Here is an 18,333-nt window from a genome sequence, read left to right on the forward strand (position 1 = left end):
AGGAGAGAAATATTTGTGTTTTTAACAACCTAAAACAGTGAGCATATACAGGGTAAATATACAATTAATCCCCATGAATACAGAATAAAGGAAATAACCACTATTCCTATAAACAAGGATAAAACGGCTTTAAACACAATAGAAACAATTGATTTCCGTAACTGTCAACACTCCCCTTAAGTTGGACTATAGATATTGATAAGTCCAAACTTGTTTATAATAAAATCAAATACTTGCTCGGGTAACCCTTTGTGAGAATATCGGCTAGCTTTTGATCTGTGTACATATCTAATGCTTATGATTCCTCCATCAATCTTCTCTTTGATGAAGTGACGATCCACTTCTACATATTTAGTTCGATCATGATGTACAAGATTATGTGCAATGCTGAGAGTAGACTGATTATCACAGTAGAGTCGAATGGGAGATTCATACTCAAATTTTAACTCCTCTAGTAGGCGTTTAATCCATATTGCTTCGCACACTCCATGGGTTATGGTATGGCTCTATATTCCACTTTTGCACTGCTCCTCGCAACCACTGTTTGTCTTTTACTTCGCTATGTTACCACATTTTCCCATACAATTGTACAATACCCAGATGTAGACTTTAACCTTCCTCTCAGATGTCTTTTGAAGAAAAGACTTTCCTGGTGTTTGCTTGAGATATCTCAAAATTCTATATGCTGCATTGAGATGTCCTTGACATGGATCATGCATATATTGACTAACCAAACTCACTGCAAAGGCGATGTCGGGTCTAGTATGTGATAGGTAGCTAAGTTTCCCCACTAGTTGCTAGTACCTCCCTTTGTCAACCAGACTTCTGTCAAACATTTTCTTCTTGTCTCCAAGCTCGATCGGAGTCTTGCAAGGCTTGCTACCAAGCATTCCTGTCTCTTTTCAAAGATTAAGAGTGTATTTTCTTTGGGACACAGAAACCCTCTTTTGCTTCTAGCAAATTCCATTCCCAGAAAATACCTGAAAGCACCAAGATCTTTGACTTCGAGCTCTTTTGCCAACATTTCTTTGATCAAACTCATCTCTTCAGTATGGTTGTCAATGACAATTATGTCATCAACATACACGATGAGAACTGACATTTTCCTTTTTCCTGAATGTTTGATAAAGAAAGTATGGTCAGTCTCACCTTGTATGTACCCAAGCCCCTTGACAACCTTCAGAAAACAATTGAACCATTCTCGAGGAAATTGTTTTAGACCATAGAGAGATTTATTTAGTTTGCAGACTTCGGATGTATTTGGAGATTCTTCAAAACCCGGAGGCTGACTCATGTACACTTCTTCCAACTCACCATTCAAGAAGGCATTTTTTACATAGAGTTGATGCAACTCCCAATCCAAGTTGGTTGCTAACAACAGCAATACTTTGATAGTATTGAGTTTGGCAACAGGAGCGAATGTCTCAATGTAGTCAATTCCACAAGTTTGAGTAAACCTCTTTGCAACTAACCGAGCTTTGTACCTTTCAATATATCCATTTGCATTGTACTTGACTATAAACACTCATTTGCACCATATTATCTTCTTATCTAGTGGCAACTCCACTAATCTCCAAGCTCTATTCAGTTCAAGTGTTTTTATCTCTTCAAGAACTGCTGCTTTCCATCGAGGAATATCAAGTGCTTCATTGATGTTCTTGGGAATCACAACAACTGATAGACTAGAGGTCAAAGCTTTAAATGGAGGTGATAATTTTGAATAAGAAATGAACTTTGACATAGGGTGTTGAGTGCAAGATCTAGTTCATTTTTATAATGTAATAGGAATGTCTAGATTTGACTGAGTGTTTGAGGGAAGTGGTTCTATCACCGGACTGGGCTCTTGACTGTGATGGGCATTTGTGACTTGTTTATTTCTTTCTCTTCTGGAATACACCCAAATGAATTTTTTTCTGCAAGTTTTGATTATGAGGTCTTTCTGGATTTGAAGGGAATGGAGTGTCTAGAGGTAATTATAAACCCCACGACCACTGAGCTTCTTGCTTGTGATGGTTGTGCTCCCCCTGAAGCAAGGTGGGAGTGAAGTATGGAACATTTTCAAAAAAAGTTACATCACTTGAGATGTATGATTTTATTTGTAAGTGGACAATAGCAACGATAGCCTTTTTGGGTAGGAGAATAACCCAAGATCACTGTTTCCATTGCTCTAGGATCAAGTTTACTCCGATTATGGGAGTGAACCTGAACAAATGTAGTGCAGCCAAAAGCTTTGACTGGAAAAGTATTTGAAGAAGTGAGGATAGAGACTAAAGGACAGAATATGATGTCTTGAATTGAAGGGGTTGACTTGGAAGGCAGTTAATGAGGTAAGTAGCAGTGAGAACAACATCACCCCAAAGATCGTTTGGAACATGCATAGTAAACATGAGAGCATGAGCTACTTCTAAGAGATGGCAATTTTTCTGTTCAGCAACTCCGTTCTGTTGCGGAGTATCCACACACGAACTTTGATGAGCAATCCCATTTTGGAGAAGGTAGGGACCGAGAGTGGAATTGAAATATTTAGTACCATTGTCGGTACAAAGTATTCTGATAGAAGTTTGAAATTGTGTTTGGATCAAATGATGAAAGTTTTGAAAAACCTGACATGTTTCAGACTTATGCTTACGTAGATAAACTCAAGTAATACGTGTGTGATCATCAATTAACGTAATAAACTAACACTTACCATGAGAAGTAGTGATCTTGGAGGGTCCCCATATATCACTATGAACAAGAGAGAAAGGACTAGAGGGTGTATACATCCTTTGAGCAAACGAAACACGTACGTTTGGCAAATTGATAGATATCACATTGAAATTCAGCAACCCTTTTATTGAGAAATAAAATTGGAACCAGAAACAGAGTTCAAAACATAAGTAGAAAAAGAACTTGAAACTTTGTTGATTGGATGTTGTCTGTCGAAGAAATAAAGCCTGTCACGAATCCTAGCACTGTCAATCATCCTCCCCGATGATAGATCCTGAAATTGGAAAGAATTGGACACAAACTTAGCAAGACAATTGTTATCCGCAGTCAATTTGTGAACAGAAATTAAATTGCATTTCAAAGAAGGAACATAAAGTACTAATTTAAGAAGTAAATCAATAGAAAATTTAATGGTGCCAATTCCCGCAATAGGGGATTGAGTGCCATATGCAATCTTCACACTAGACTTGGTTGAAAAGGGACAATAAGAATCAAACAAATGAGGTAAACCCGTCATGTGATCTGTTGCACCGGAATCGATTATCCATGGAGTTTGGGCGGCGGAAGAGAAATTACCAAAGTGTGCCACTGAAGCACTACGGGATTCGGATCGAGTTTTGGGTGCCATGGAAGATCGACTCAAGAGAGTATACAACTGTTCGAGTTGTTCGTTACTGAAGGAAGGGGCAGCAGTAATTTTAGTTTCAGTTTGAACTTGGTTGGCTTTTCTATCATTTTGGCGACGAGGGGTCCAGTTTGGTGGTTTTTTGTGAATTTCCCAACAAGTACACTAAGTGTGACCATGACGTTGGCAATAATCACACCAAGGTCTATCACCCTTACAGTTAGATTGAGGATCAGGATTGGATTTGTCAGATGATAGTGGGCTAGTATTGGAAACAAGTGCCGAACTTTCAATTGATTGTAGTTCTGGGTTAGTGAGCATGACACTACGGAGTGCTTCTTCAGTGTCAGGAAATGGAGAGCGACTAACTAGGCGACTTCTTACTTCATCCAGATTGTTGTTCAACCCAGTAAGAAACTCAAAGACGCATTCTTTCTCTAGTTGTTGTCGCTGGAATGTGGTGCAGCCAACACATAGTGGTGTGGTATCCAGATACTGATCAAGTTCCTGCCATAAGTCTTGTATATCCAAAAAATATTGGGTAACAGTTTGATTACCTTGCTTGATCTCTGAGTTTGGTGCGGATCTCAAAAATTTGAGAAGCATTACCATGATCAAAATACATTTTTCGGGCAGCATCCCACACTTCCTTAGCAGTCTTAAAGAATATATATCTGCAGCTAATTTTTTTATCTATCGAATTAATTAGTCATGCAAGAACTATAGAATTATCAACTTGCCATACCTTGTACGTAGGGCTAGTGGAAGATGGTGCAGGGAGATCACCAGTGATGTACCCAAGTTTCCCACGTCCACAAATGACGAGTTTGACCGACTGAGCCTACTGAAGATAATTCTTTCCATCAAGTTTGTGAGTTGTGATATGAAGAGAGCTATTGTCATGGCTATACAGAGAGCCTGTAGAAACACCAAATTGAATTTGAGCTGAACGAGTAGCTCTGCTGGTCTGAGAAACTTCTTCACTAGTCGACATTGTTGGAGACAATAGACTAAACAATTTCTAAAAAAAATGGGCTTGGGCTTGGAACAGCTGGGCTTTAGTCCGAAGGAGGTGAGACAGACAAAGATTGAGAAAAAATGGGCTTGGGCCTAGGACAATTGGGCTCTAGTCTAAAGAAAGTGAGACAAACAAGATTGAGTCGCACTGGGGAAACAAAGGGACAGAGTTTTTCTTGGACAAATTGCCGGTTTGAGGCAAGTGCTGAACGACTTCGCCCAAGTGCCTGGAAGTGCGTCGGACTTTGCCTGAGAGCCTGGAAGTTGAGCCGAATGCTGACAGGGACTGGTTCGAGGGCCTAGGACATCACCTGACTAAGATAGGATGTCGTCGGACTGAGAGGAGAACCTTGGGATGTCACCTGAGAAGATGGGATGTCACCGAACAGAGAAAAGAGTCGTCGACTCTGATACCATATAAAAAAGGGCAAGAAATATTTGTGTTTTATTTCTGTGGTTTTTACAACCTAAGACAGTTAGCATATATAGGGTAAATATACAATTAATCCCCATGAATGCAGAATAAAGGAAATAACCACTATTCCTATAAACAAGGAAAAAACGACTTTAATCAAAACAGAAACAATTGATTTTCGTAACTATCAACACTTTTGTGATGTGGAATTAGTTGAACCATCATATCATGATTTATATATACACAAGACACTACCATAAACAATATTAGCACAATACGCACGTTAACAAGAAGATCTATTTGAAAGGTAAGTAATTGTTCAACATTACAAGACCATGTAAGAGAGGGCAAGAAGCATTACCTTGTTGTTTAGTCCACTCCAACATCAAATAAACAAACGAGTTGTCATGGCCTTCAGCAGGGATGGTGATCAGTAGATCAATAAACTGTTCAACATTTGGTACACTCAAGTGGGCCTGTATTTAGATAATCACACCAAATAGAGCTCATTTAAAAAACAGAACAAAGTGTGAATCACAAAGATATGCAAGAACACAAAAGAAAGATTCTTTTATATTTTAACTGTCAATACAATTAAAAGAACCGAGTATCATTATATTTTGGAAAGGGAAAAAAAAGTAACACACAATAGGCTGTCTTTATAGCCTCCCTAAGTTGTAGAGCAGGACCAAATAGTAATTTAAATATATTTATACAAGGTATACGGACAGCTTTCATTCCAAATGAACTTAATATAAACATACCAAACGAGCAAATATGACTATCAATGAGCTTTTCAACCCTTCTATTTGAACAGATTGCATACGCCTAACAAGAGCAGCAATCAGGTCTCGAATGTGAGGCAGCATTTGTGATGGCAAATGCAATATAAGTTGCAAAATGTAGCTCCCAACAAAGAGAGAACCAGAGCTTTCCAAATCTGGATCCAGAAGCCTGCAGTTGTATAAAATTCTGCACTTAAAGACCCAATAAACACAGTTTTGATGCTCTCTTACATAATTAATTAATTAAGCCCATAATTAGTCAATGTGACATCCTAACATGTGCCCATGTAGCCGGGGAGAGACCCTACATTAATAATATGCACAGGAATAATGCCCTTATGTATCTAGGAAAATAACATGAGATTTCAATCACGAACTACAAAATAAAAAGGTGCCTGAAAATTCATAAATGCATTTATTGGTACGTTGAGGATCATAGTGCTATGTAAACCCAAAAAAACATACCTCGAAACTACATCAAGTAAACTTCTCATTATAAATCCAGAGTCACCCCAAGCAAGCATTTCTTGTCTTCCCCCAGATATCAAAGCTGCTAAACATTCTGTTGCATTCTGGTCAAATTTATAGCACAAAAAGCAGATTAATATAATTTAGTAAAATACACATTGACAAAAAAACTGGGTTGACATACAAAAATACCTGCATTTCACTGTGATCATCACTTTGAAGGACTATCCGAATAACAGCATCAAAACAAACATCATAAACTGCTTTTACAACATCAATAGGAGAATTCTGAACAGAGCAATCCAAATTTATAATTAGCAACTACATATAAATATGATTTTCAAAAGAAAAAAAAAAAACCATCCTTGCCTTTAATAACATGGTCACAAGATCCAATGACCCAGCAACTAATTCATCAGGTTGCTGCTGGGGCTGACAATCATAGAAGATGCATCAGAAACAAATACCTAAAACCAACTACCCTCAATAATGAAATGCATTTTATTTTACACAGTAATAGCCCATACATTATTTAAGATTGGCCCTATGTATGGTAGAATTCTGGAAACCAGTGGATGGATACAACCAGGAGCATTTTTCAGTGCCTGGGAAAATAATATACAAAAGAAATAAAGAACACGTGTAAATTATTGGCACATAATATCAAAGAATACCAGAGCAAAAAATCATTATGTTGTAAATAAATATAATTCTAAAAATCGCCAGATACACAATACAAAATTTTCACTTGAAAATAGAAACAAGAAGGTTACTTCAATGTTGGCTGAAATATGTAAAGACTAAAATCCCACCATCAAAATGTTAAAGCAATAATGTCAAAACGTATGAGAAAATGGACCAATGAAGCTTGAGTTTTCATGCATTATGACATTCACTTAAATTTGACAGTTATTCTTCTCAACATGAACTTGAAAACTCAATAATTGTCGTGAGATGTGCTGCATAAACCATGAGTTAAAGACAATATTTACCATGGTAATTGTCATGCCAACAACAAAATCTCTAAGCTAAGCTTTCACCCTTACGATTGCTTCGACGTCAAGGCTCTTAGTAGAGATACATTACTATAATCTATTTTCAATTATTATAAAATGAAGAGTTCATCACAGCATATATATTAAACAAAAGCAAAGTAGTTGATTTGTAAAAGTAAAGCAGAGATTTATCATTTAAGTCACTCGTGAACAAATTTGTGGATGTTTTATCCTCTTTTCTGTTGTTATCTTTTAATCTCAAAACAAAAATTGATGTTTCTAAGACATTGCCTCTAATCCTTATTATAATTTAACCCCAAAAAAAATGTTACCAATATTAATAAAACTAAGACCCTTAAGATTTTGGAAGGAAAAAAAAAATCACGTTGTTACCAAATTTTCCTAAAAATGCGTTAAGTTACCTTCTCAATATTCACCAAATCACAGACTGGTAAATTAACTTTTCAATTATTCAAGTTGAAATAAACCCTGTCTATATAAATGTCCAAAATCGAAACATTGTTCCTTTTAAATTCACCAAGGGCTTTTGGTCTTCATTCTTTCTTCGGTTTTTTTTTTTTGGGCAATAGTCTTAAGGATCCTGGTGTAATATTTAAGTGCTTGCCACAGACCTCACAAGGTAGTATAAGGGGAAGAAAACAAAACAATGAAAACTTTTTTTTTGAATCAAAACATCAGTGCTTGTATTGAAACAATGAAAACATAAAAAACAACAAGATAGCAATTAAACAAATTATAACAGCCATCAAGAAATGCATTATTACCTCCAGAACCTCAATTGCTCCAATACTGATAAAGGGATCTGAAACATGTGATACCCACATATTAAGGATCACAGGAGAGATTATAGGCTCTATTGATGCTGATAATTCATGACCTACAAATTAGCACAATACCAAACACAGAAACAGGTTACTGCAAAAAAAATCAAAAGAAACTGTACCATCTTAAATCTAAGTAACAAAATCTATAGCAATCTCATGAGGTTTCATTTTGTTCTTGAAGAAGACGGGTAAATTTTACTTTGATGAACAGATAAAGATAATGTGTGTGCACTTGTGCAAGTAAGCAAGTATTTACGTGTAAAATATGAATATCACCTGATTTAATGACTGCTTGCAGTGTTTCAAGTACCAAGTCCAAGGTTTCATCTGATGCCTGTGCAGCAAAACGTTAGAAATTTGACAGAACAAAAGCAATTAAAACTGCAAATACATTAGCTCTACATTACCTGATTAAGAAGATTAGTAAGAGATGAAAATAAATTCATCATTTGGGATTGAATAATTCCTTTGTTTGCTTCAGGTAGGAGCTGAGACAGCGCCCTGCAGGCACCTACTTTCACAGGAGGAGGCCTGGAAACAAAATGCCAATGACATTTAACTTCAACAAACTTCCATGTTTATGCATGCACATCTGTTTGTGAGAGAGAGGGGCCAGAAGGGGGGTTGCTGATTTTTTGGATTGTCAAAACAAGAAAGAGGAACTTACACATCCATGCCAATTGCTTTTGTAGCAGCATGAATAAAATGCTCAAGAACTTCACAGCTGATCTGGAAGCAAGAGAATACTCTTACGAACTTAATAGGAAATAAAATTAGGAGGGATGAGAAGCTAGGACATCACTTACCAAAGAGGAGAACTTAGCGATGGATGTAAAAATTCGAGCATAAAGAAAGGGATGTTCATGTACTCCTGCACAACAACAGCAAAGAGTTCACTGCTGAACAAATTTAAACAGAACGCTTCTTTTCTATTTTCTTCACCCATTTTTCGTTTTTCCTTCCTCTTATTACCGTTTAAATAAAAAAAATTTAGTCTTGGCAATAGGACATGAGACAAAGGCGATTACCCACCAGATTCAGAATGTTCAATGATTATTTGTTCCAGAAGGTCCCTCAAACCAACTCTTACTAGTCCTGAATCCTGTTAAAAAAAACATAAAAAAGGAGTAAATTTATTAAATGATCAATTAGAGAGGACTAAGAAATATAGCAAAATAATAAGATTCACCTCAATTCATTTAAAGAAACACCTGATAAAAATAAAACTAAAATATAGACATGAAAGTCATAATACCTCTGCTTCAAGCAATTGTTCTGACACAGATGCCAATGCATACAAAGTAGCCTCCTTCAGCTGCCAAAAAATGCAATGTAACATGGTGGGTGGAACAAGCCTTAAATGATTTCTACACCAAAAGAAAATAGTATTCTCCACTTACTCTCCACCAGACTGCAGAACCTGCTGCTTTTTCTCTTTGAGAATCACTAAATCGTTCTTTAACAGCTTCTATGATGGCACTAATTCCATCCACTCCAGCTACAGTTGCCACTTCTTCGAGTAAAAGTGCACCTGTCAATAGAAATTTTCCCATAAGAATGGAACTTAACTGTAGATATATCCCCAAATATAAGTAATCAAAGCCCTTATTAAAGTCCCAAAATTTCATCATCTAAATGAGAACGTGTGACAGGAAGTTAGGAACAGACCCAAAAATTTATAGCACAATGATATGGTGTGGTATGCACAAATTAAAACTGGAAAGAAATTTTTGTAAAGGTCCTCGGGAACAAAGTCACTATAAATGGCTTTGTGGAAAATATGCACAATTCAGTTCTTTAATTTGCTTTTCTTTTCTTAAAAAGTAGTACAAAGAAGTTGCAATAGGGACAAATGAACATAAACATGATAGGCCACCCTTGACCTATGTGTACACGAGGAGAGCAAATAGGGAGCAAGTGATCAGGTCAGCTTAGGGAATATGTGAGTCAGCCTTGAGTTAGTTATGGGAGAGGGTTTATTGTGTGATAGGGTACACGGGAAGAGGGGTGTACCAAGTGAAGTAAGAATAAGATAGGCAGGAGAGGAGTGTGTGGGGTGTGGAGAATTTGAGTCGATTGTAAGGGGAGAGAACCAAGCTCTCGAACTCTTGGTTATTCAATACAATTTCTGATTGCATTTGTTCCAATTTTCTTTAGCTGTGTCTTTATCTTGCTGTTACATACCAGATTTTGCCTATCAATTGGTATCAGCGCCTTCGATCTTCCATAGGCCCAAAGAAGAATCTACAGCTTGAAGTGTTGGACGAAAAATTGGAGAATCTCCAATCTGAACTTCGTACTGAGCTCACGGCAGTCAGAGCAGATTTCCAGCATCTGTCGAAGGAGATGGAGTCGCTGAAATTAGAGGTGGAGTCGATGCAACAGAAGATGGATTTCTTGGTGGGGCATTTGACTCAGGGGTTACCAGTTCCAAGACAGACGCGTACGGAGAAGACCGATGCAAGCGACGATCATCAACGAAAGGCGGTAGAGGGTGATATTTCGTCCACAGCGGCACCGACGTCATTGGGTCGCCAATCTTCTCCATTTCAGCAACTGGCAGGGAACCCCTTGTCATATACAGAGCAGTGTTTTGGGAGGGATTACAGGCCACCAAGGATGGAGTTACCTCTTTTCTCTGGTGATAATCCAAGGATGGAGTTACCTCTTTTCTCTGGTGATAATCCAGATGGATGGGTGTTTCGAGTGGAACGCTATTTTCTTCTTAACAGATTAACGGAGTTTCAGATGCTTGAAGCAGCCATGATTGGGTTGGAAGGTGATGCGTTGACATGGTTCCAGTGGGAGAACCAACGCAGGTCGATTACTTCTTGGGCTACTCTCAAAAATTTGATGTTGTTGAGGTTTCGTGCGATTCCGATGGGTTCTACGGTGGAGGAGTGGCTGTCTATTACACAGGAGTCGTCAGTGAGGGAGTATCGGGTAAGATGGGAAGCTCTGACCTCTCGAGTTCATGGGGTACCTGAGCATATTTTGGAAGGAAGCTTCATCAAGGGCCTCAAGGATGACATTAAAGGAGCCCTACACATATCGCAGCCCGTGGGCCTGGCCCAAATTATGGAGACGGCCCAACGTGTAGAAGGAAACCCATTGTTGGCTACAGCCCTAATGATAACTTTATATTTTAGAGTTATTAATTGAGCTTTTGAACTTAAAAATTCTAAGTGAAATAGAGTGTTATTATTGTGTGGTTTGTCATTTCATCTTTTAATTTTGTTTATGTATGTTATTTTAGTTAATGATAAATCTTGTGGGAAAATAATGGGATTATGATCTAAAAATGTGATATCTATTTTTGAAGGCAAAACGAAAGGATGCTTGGAAAGCTTAGTGAAAAATGTGCAAAGAAATTATCTTGGAGTTGAATTCTAGCACTTTGCTGTAGCATCAGTCAACTTTGATGCAGCAAAGTGTGTACAGCCAGCAACATAAAGTTTACACACTTGGCAAGTCATTAAATGAGGTGGAGTGACTTGACTAGTGGGAGGATGAGGTGGAAAGGAGCTGACATTTTTTTGGAGGAAAGAGTGGTCCCTGCGTGTAGAAGAAAAAGAAAAGGGTTTATACCCATTTTTGGAGCCCTAGAGAGAGGGAACTTTATCTTCTTCAACCTTGGAACAGCCACCATTAGAGAGGGAGCTACCATTGTAAAGGGAAAAACACCCATAAAATGACGAAAAAGAAAAACAAAAATATTTTATTGGAGTGTTAGTTTTAGGTTTTGGTATTTTCTTTAGCAATTTTATTTAGAGATTTGGCAAAAACCAAGAGGAAGAATAAGGGGATTTTGGGGAAAAAGCTTGGAGTCTTGTGACAAACACCATATGGGTTTTTCTTTTTATCTTTCTCTAATTTAGAATTTTGTATTTTTGCACATCTATTTATGAGTTAATTTCTATTTTGCTAGTATTATTTTCTTAACTTGAAATTGTGATTTGGTACTTTGTTGCATGAATATTTTGGTGGATGAGTTTTGTTCATTCAAGTGTGTATATTGTCTAATGCTTATTTTTGTTTGATCACCAATTGTGGGTTGATGAATTAATATTAATTCTGGAAATGTTAATGGACACAAACTTGAATGATGCAAGTTCTTAATTTCTTAGATTTGGATTTGTGATTGTATAGGGATATATTATCACCTTGCATGACTTAGAGGAATTGTACTTATATTGGTGTTCTTGAAATTAATTGGGCATAGGAATGTGTTAATTAATTACAGAACCAAACCATAAACACTTTGGAAAAAGGATTATGACATTTAAATTCCTAGTCAACTCTGCCCAGTTGCTATAGCATTCCTCTGCAGCATTATTACCATAATTGCATTTTGAAGACAATATAATAATTCTAACTTGTTTCTTCTCTTAGTTTTTGTTTGTTAGTTTTGTTTACTTTTCATTAATTTAGTTTTATCTCATTGTTTTATTTTAATTGAAACCAATTTGTGAGTAATTAGTTTTGAGAATTAATTTCCAATTTCCAATCACTGTGGAGACAATACTTAACTTAACACTTTATTACTTCTTTGACGACTATGTACACTTGCACACACTATTAATTTCGTAACACCAAACAACAATACAAGTGGGATTGAAGACCATTCCCAGCCCAATTTCATAACCCAAGCCATCGTATAATCCCTTCCCCATGAAGTCAGTGACAGCACATCCACCATCCACTTACTCATCAATGGCACTGGCAGCAACCATCACTGCAAAGTCCGCGACAGCCACCAACCAACCACCTATAAAGCGGTTGTCGGAGGCAAAATATCAAGACAAGAAGGCTAGAGGGGTGTGTTTCAAATGCGATAAGAAGTTTCATCGTGGGCACCAATGTGAGCAAAAGTTTCTGCAAGTGATGCTGATATTAGATGACGATGAGCCTCAAGGCAGCTATGATTCTCCTCCGACTCCAGACTCTTCAAATGAAAGCTTGGCTGAGGAAACACTTGCAACATTATCATTGAATTCCTTGGGATCTCCTCAGCACACACAATGATACTGGCAGGAAAGATAAGAGAGCAACCAGTTACGGTACTCATTGATGGCAGGGCTACACACAATTTCATTTCGACAGAGAACATAACAGCGGGGCAGCTGTCAATCACTGCTACAACTTGCTACAAAGTACTAATGGGCACCGGTGGGAAGGTACGAACGGAGGGAATTTGTGCTCAAGTGGAACTTGATTTGGGGGCTCTTAGAGTAGTAATTGATTTTTTACCACTAGAATTAGGGGGAGCAGATGTAATTTTTGGAATCAAATGGCTGGAAACATTGGGCAATATGCAAGTCAATTGGAGGACAATGATAATGAAGTTTGAGATGGGGAGTTCGTGGGTGACATTGCAAGGTGACCCAAGCTTGTACAAAACTCAAATTTCTCTCAAGGCTATGTTAAGAACGGTTCAGCAAGAAGGTGAAGGTTATTGGGTGCAACTGGGAACTTTTTCATTGGAAGCAAAGGCAGTGCAGCCAACCCAAGAAGCAAAAGTGCCAAAGGATTTTTTGCAATTGTTGGAAGAGTATCAAGCTATCTTTGGGATGCCGCCTTGACTACCACCACCGAGAGACCGAGAGCACTCCATTACATTGAGAGAAGGGGCAAGCCCCATTTCGGTAAGACCATACGGCTATGCGCAAGTACAAAAGGATGAGATTGAGAGATTAATGACAGAGATGTTACGGGCGTGTATAGTACGACCAAGCACAAGTCCTTTCTCTAGCCCGGTCTTGTTGGTTAAGAAGAAAGACAGAAATTGGAGGTTTGTGTCAATTACCGAGCTTTGAATAGGGAAACGGTAGTTGATAAATTCCCTATACCGATCATCGACAAGCTCTTGGATGAGTTGCATGGAGCTCAAATTTTTTCCAAGTTAGACCTTAAGTCGGGGTATCATCAGATGAGTGGCTGCCAAAGACATTGAAAAAACAGCATTCCGAACACATGAAGGACACTATGAGTTCTTGGTTATGCCTTTTGGGATAACAAATGCCCCCGCTACTTTTCAAGCACTCATGAATGAGGTATTTCGTGACTACTTGCGCAAGTTTGTTTTGGTATTTTTTGATGATATTTTGGTGTACAGTTCATCATTGGAGGCACATAGAGATCACTTGAGGTTGGTATTGGCAAGGCTTGGACAACATCGATTGTATGCCAACCGCAAAAAATGTTTGTTTGCATAGCCTTGTTTGGAGTACTTTGGCCATATTATTTCAGCCAAGGGTGTATCGGCGGACCCGAGCAAGTTGGCAACCATGAAGGAGTGGCCTGTGCCTAAGTCATTACGAGAGTTAAGGGGATTTTTAGGTCTTACAGACTACTATCGTAAGTTTGTAAAGGGGTACGGAGCGATTGCAAAACCATTAACGGACCAGCTACGAAAGGATGCTTTTGGCTGGAACAACGAAGCTCAAACAACATTCGAACAACCAAAAGAAGCAATGTGCTCTGTTCCAGTATTGGCCTTACCGAATTTTGCAGCTCCGTTTGTGGTTGAAGCGGATGCTTCGGGGTCAAGTTTGGGGGCTGTCCTAATGCAGCAACAACGTCCAATTGCCTTCTTCAGTCAAGTGCTCTCATCAAGGGCCCGTACAAAGTCGATTTATGAAAGAGAATTAATCGCCATTGTGTTGGCATTCCAAAAGTGGCGCCCTTGCTTGTTGGGAAGGAGGTTTTTGGTGCGAACAGACCAAAGGAGTTTGAAGTATTTGCTGGAACAACGATTGGTGGCTACTGAGCACCAAAAATGGCTGACCAAACTGTTGGGATATGACTTTGCGATCCAATACCGACCAAGTTTGGAAAATAAGGTTGCTGATGCTTTATCTCGCGTGCACCAAGAAGCCTCTTTAGCCTTCATTTCAACGCCCACTGTGTTGTCAATGAGTGACCTGAAGGCGCATGTGGCTGGAGACCTAGTTCTATCCAAAATAATTAAGGAAGTGCAGTTGGGAAAAGCCAGCAAAGGGTATACGTATAATCAGAACTGCCTTAAGTTTAAGGGCCGCTTAGTGTTGCCATCTTCGTCACCATTTATACCTATATAATTGAAAGAGTATCATGCGAGTAATACAGGAGGACATTCAGGTGTTTTTAAAACTTTCCAAAGGCTGGCTGCAGACTTATATTGGCAAGGAATGAGAAAGGATGTCCAAAAATGTGGCTGAGTGCACAGTATGTCAGCAAAACAAGTATCTAGCACAATCTCCATCAGGACTTTTACAACCACTGCCTATTCCAAAGATGGTTTGGGAAGATGTGTCAATGGACTATATTGAGGGGTTACCATTTTCGAATGGGTTTGATTCTATCTTTGTCGTGATAGATCTTTTGACAAAATATGCTCACTTTGTACCTCTTCGCCATCCTTTTTCAGCAACAACGGTAGCAAAAATATTTGTCAAAGAGATAGTCAAATTGCACGAGGTGCCTCGCTCAATTGTTTCAGATCGAGGCAAGATTTTTATCAGCCGATTTTGGAAAGAGTTGTTTCGCTTGCAAGGCACAACTCGGAAGCATAGTACCACATACCACCAGCAATCAGATGGTCAAACAGAAGTCATCAATCGCTGCCTTGAAACATATCTTCATTGCTTTGTAAGTTCCAAACCAAGTCAGTGGGTGAAATGGCTTCCTTGGGCTGAATATTGGTATAACACTTCATACCATTCAGCTGTTGGAATGACGCCATTCTAGGCAGTGTATCGCAGAGAGCCGCCTCCTTTAGTCCGTTTTGAAGCATCCAGCACTAATGTATCGGCAGTAGAGGAGACTCTTCAAGCTCAGGATGACATTATTGACTTGTTAAAGATGAACCTTCATAGAGCTCAGCAAAAATTGAAGGCACAAGCAGATCGGAAATGACGTGATATAAACTTCTCAGTGGGTGATTTGGTCTATGTCAAACTGAGAACCTATAGACAGAAATCAGTGGCTAAGAGGAAGAATGAGAAGTTGGCCCCGTGTTTTTTTGGGCCATTTCCAGTAGTTGCTCGCGTGGGGGCAGCAGCATATAAGCTTTAGTTACCTTCAGATTCTCACATTCACCCGGTGTTTCATGTATCGATGCTTAGAGCAGCATTGGGAACTCATCCAGTGGCAACAACACTGCCTAAAGATCTCACTGCTGAAATGGAATGGCAACTGGAACCAGAGAAGGTTTTGGACATTAGACCAGAGACTCACAAGCAACAACCATAAGCTCTTATCAAATGGGTCCATCTGCCTGATTTTGAAGCAACATGGGAGGACTTCAAGGTGATCCAGCAACAATTTCCTCACTTCCACCTTGAGGACAAGGTGAAACTTTGGGCAGGGGTATTGATAGGCCACCCTTGACCTATGTGTACACGAGGAGAGCAAATAGAGAGCAAGTGGTCAGGTTAGCTTAGGGAATATGTGAGCCAGCCTTGAGTTAGTTGTGGGAGAGGGTTTAGTGTGTGATAGGGTACACAGGAAGAGGGGTGTACCAAGTAATGTCAGAATAAGATAGGCAAGAGAGGAGTGTGTGGGGTGGGGAGAATTTGAGTCGATTGTAAGGGGAGGGAACCAAGCTCTCGAACTCTTGGTTATTCAATACAATTTCTAATTGCATTTGTTCCAATTTTCTTTAGCTGTGTCTTTATCTTGCTATTACATGCCATATTTAGCCTATCAAAGCACTAATCTATACACAAAATTATGTGTTACCTGCAGAAAATGAGAAAAATATAGTTCAGGTGCCAAGAGAAACAAGGTGAAGCATTAGACTCACCAGAAACACGAGAGCTGTAAGTGGCCTCATCCTCATCAGCAACAAACTGGTTGGCGTCCGTTAACCATGTATGAACCTAGAGAACAATGAGAATTAAGAAACAGACCACAAGAGAATAACGAGAGCGAGATGGACATAAAATCTGATGCAGGGCTTGAATTGAACTTGTCATTGTTATTTCGTTTACATCAGCATTAAGAACTATTCATTTTTATGTGCATTTAGCTTATAGTCTTATTATAAGTTTGCAAAAAACTAATGCGTTTTGTCCAGTGTTGTCCCCTATTCCTTGTTAATAACCTAGTCAATGGAATGAAAAAGGGGAGTCTGATGTTTTAAAAAAAAAAATTGGCTCAAGACTGTTGCCTCCTTCTATTGCTCTGGTGAGCATGTCTCACTGGTTTGGGCCCAAAGAGACCTTGGCCATGTGTTCACTCCCTATATTTTACAAAACTTCCTCATCAAAAACAGCATAAACATATTCAATTTAATTTCTTGGTGAAAGTCAAAAAAAAAACTATCATTAGTAAAGTTGTCTATTCTATTTCACTAGTATAATAAGCTCGAAACAACAGCCGCATACTGAAACTGCAGGTCCTTACCGTAAAACTCATTCAGACAATAAAAGATAAACACATGCGAATGCATATACAATAATGCAATCCCAGTGTGTTTGTAATGCATAAATGGAAATCATCATTTACAACTAAATGAAAAGTCATAATTGATAAATATAAAAAAGGATATAAATAAGCATTTTTTTTTTTTATACATAAACCAAAATTTATAGATGGAAAAAAATAAAGATGAAGCTACAAAAAGGATGGATGGACATTGGACATAAAAGAATTCTTCCACGGAAAATGGCCAAATGGGACTAAACAAAAGTGCAACAAGAATTCAACTATTAAGTAAAATTGAAACAAAGATAAGATAGTATCCTAGGATTCTGAAACTTAAATCAGTATGAAGTAGTAAGTTTAAAACTTAGATATTAAATGCTTTCACCAAGACTAAGGTAATGGGACTCTTTTAGTTGGTAGGAAAAGAAAAAAGATAAAAAAAACAACAGGAAACAAATGGAAATAAAGTTTAATCGGAATCTGAAATCTAATCAGCTGCAGATGAGCTAGCCACTTCATATCTTTACATGTAGGATACAAGGACCAATACGAAAATCAAAGGACAAAACTACCTGTTGTTCTGTCATCTGCAGAAAAGCAATAGTATAGTACACCAATTCTTTAATGTGGTTCATAACAACCTACAAGAGAGAAACTTTAATACAGTAAAAAACTAGTGGTTAAGAAAGAAATAAGAAGAAATACCGTACATATTTACGCCCTACCTTTACAAAATTTTTGCTGCCGACAATGGTCAGCAGAAACTCAAATAGCTGCACATATAAAAAACTGTGTAAAAATAAATCGAAAAACAAAATTGGAAGTAAATCAAATAAACAAATTGCAATAAAAGAATAATGACAAAAAAAAAATTATTTAAAGCAGCTAACAATTGGCCAAGTATGCGAAAAAGAAAAGGGAACCACTGAAATTTAAAAAGATAGTATAATCAACAAGACCTCTCCATTGAAGCATTTCTTTTCATTTATAAAATCCTTTTCCTGAAACTTATTTTTCAAAATGATAAGTTCCAGTTACTATTACCCTGATGTACTGATCTTAACTT

General features: G+C 38.1%; 1 protein-coding gene across 3 annotated transcripts in view; it reads right to left on the bottom strand.

The window, feature by feature from the left end:
- LOC133822814 (uncharacterized) overlaps positions 1-18,333 on the bottom strand; it is a 30,394-nt gene that overhangs the window by 1,577 nt on the left and 10,484 nt on the right. For 2 of the 3 annotated variants that reach the window (XR_009888041.1, XM_062255255.1), the window contains exons 10-26: positions 17,993-18,040; positions 17,840-17,908; positions 16,645-16,720; positions 9,260-9,390; positions 9,115-9,174; positions 8,892-8,961; positions 8,666-8,730; positions 8,527-8,588; positions 8,267-8,390; positions 8,136-8,193; positions 7,800-7,912; positions 6,547-6,624; positions 6,389-6,451; positions 6,212-6,307; positions 6,017-6,123; positions 5,531-5,720; positions 5,128-5,242 (exon numbers count right to left, since the gene is read on the bottom strand). Coding sequence is in view for 2 of the 3 variants with exons in the window: in XM_062255255.1 (XP_062111239.1) it covers positions 5,128-5,242; positions 5,531-5,720; positions 6,017-6,123; positions 6,212-6,307; positions 6,389-6,451; positions 6,547-6,624; positions 7,800-7,912; positions 8,136-8,193; positions 8,267-8,390; positions 8,527-8,588; positions 8,666-8,730; positions 8,892-8,961; positions 9,115-9,174; positions 9,260-9,390; positions 16,645-16,720; positions 17,840-17,908; positions 17,993-18,040 (1,525 nt within the window). In the remaining variant the exon portion in view is untranslated. Of the gene's footprint in view, positions 1-18; positions 2,984-5,127; positions 5,243-5,530; positions 5,721-6,016; positions 6,124-6,211; positions 6,308-6,388; positions 6,452-6,546; positions 6,625-7,799; positions 7,913-8,135; positions 8,194-8,266; positions 8,391-8,526; positions 8,589-8,665; positions 8,731-8,891; positions 8,962-9,114; positions 9,175-9,259; positions 9,391-16,644; positions 16,721-17,839; positions 17,909-17,992; positions 18,041-18,333 lie in introns of those variants that run through there. The other variant, XM_062255256.1, reaches the window with a different exon arrangement.

This window comes from Humulus lupulus, chromosome 3 (assembly GCF_963169125.1).
Source record: "Humulus lupulus chromosome 3, drHumLupu1.1, whole genome shotgun sequence".
In the NCBI taxonomy this organism is placed as follows: domain Eukaryota; kingdom Viridiplantae; phylum Streptophyta; class Magnoliopsida; order Rosales; family Cannabaceae; genus Humulus; species Humulus lupulus.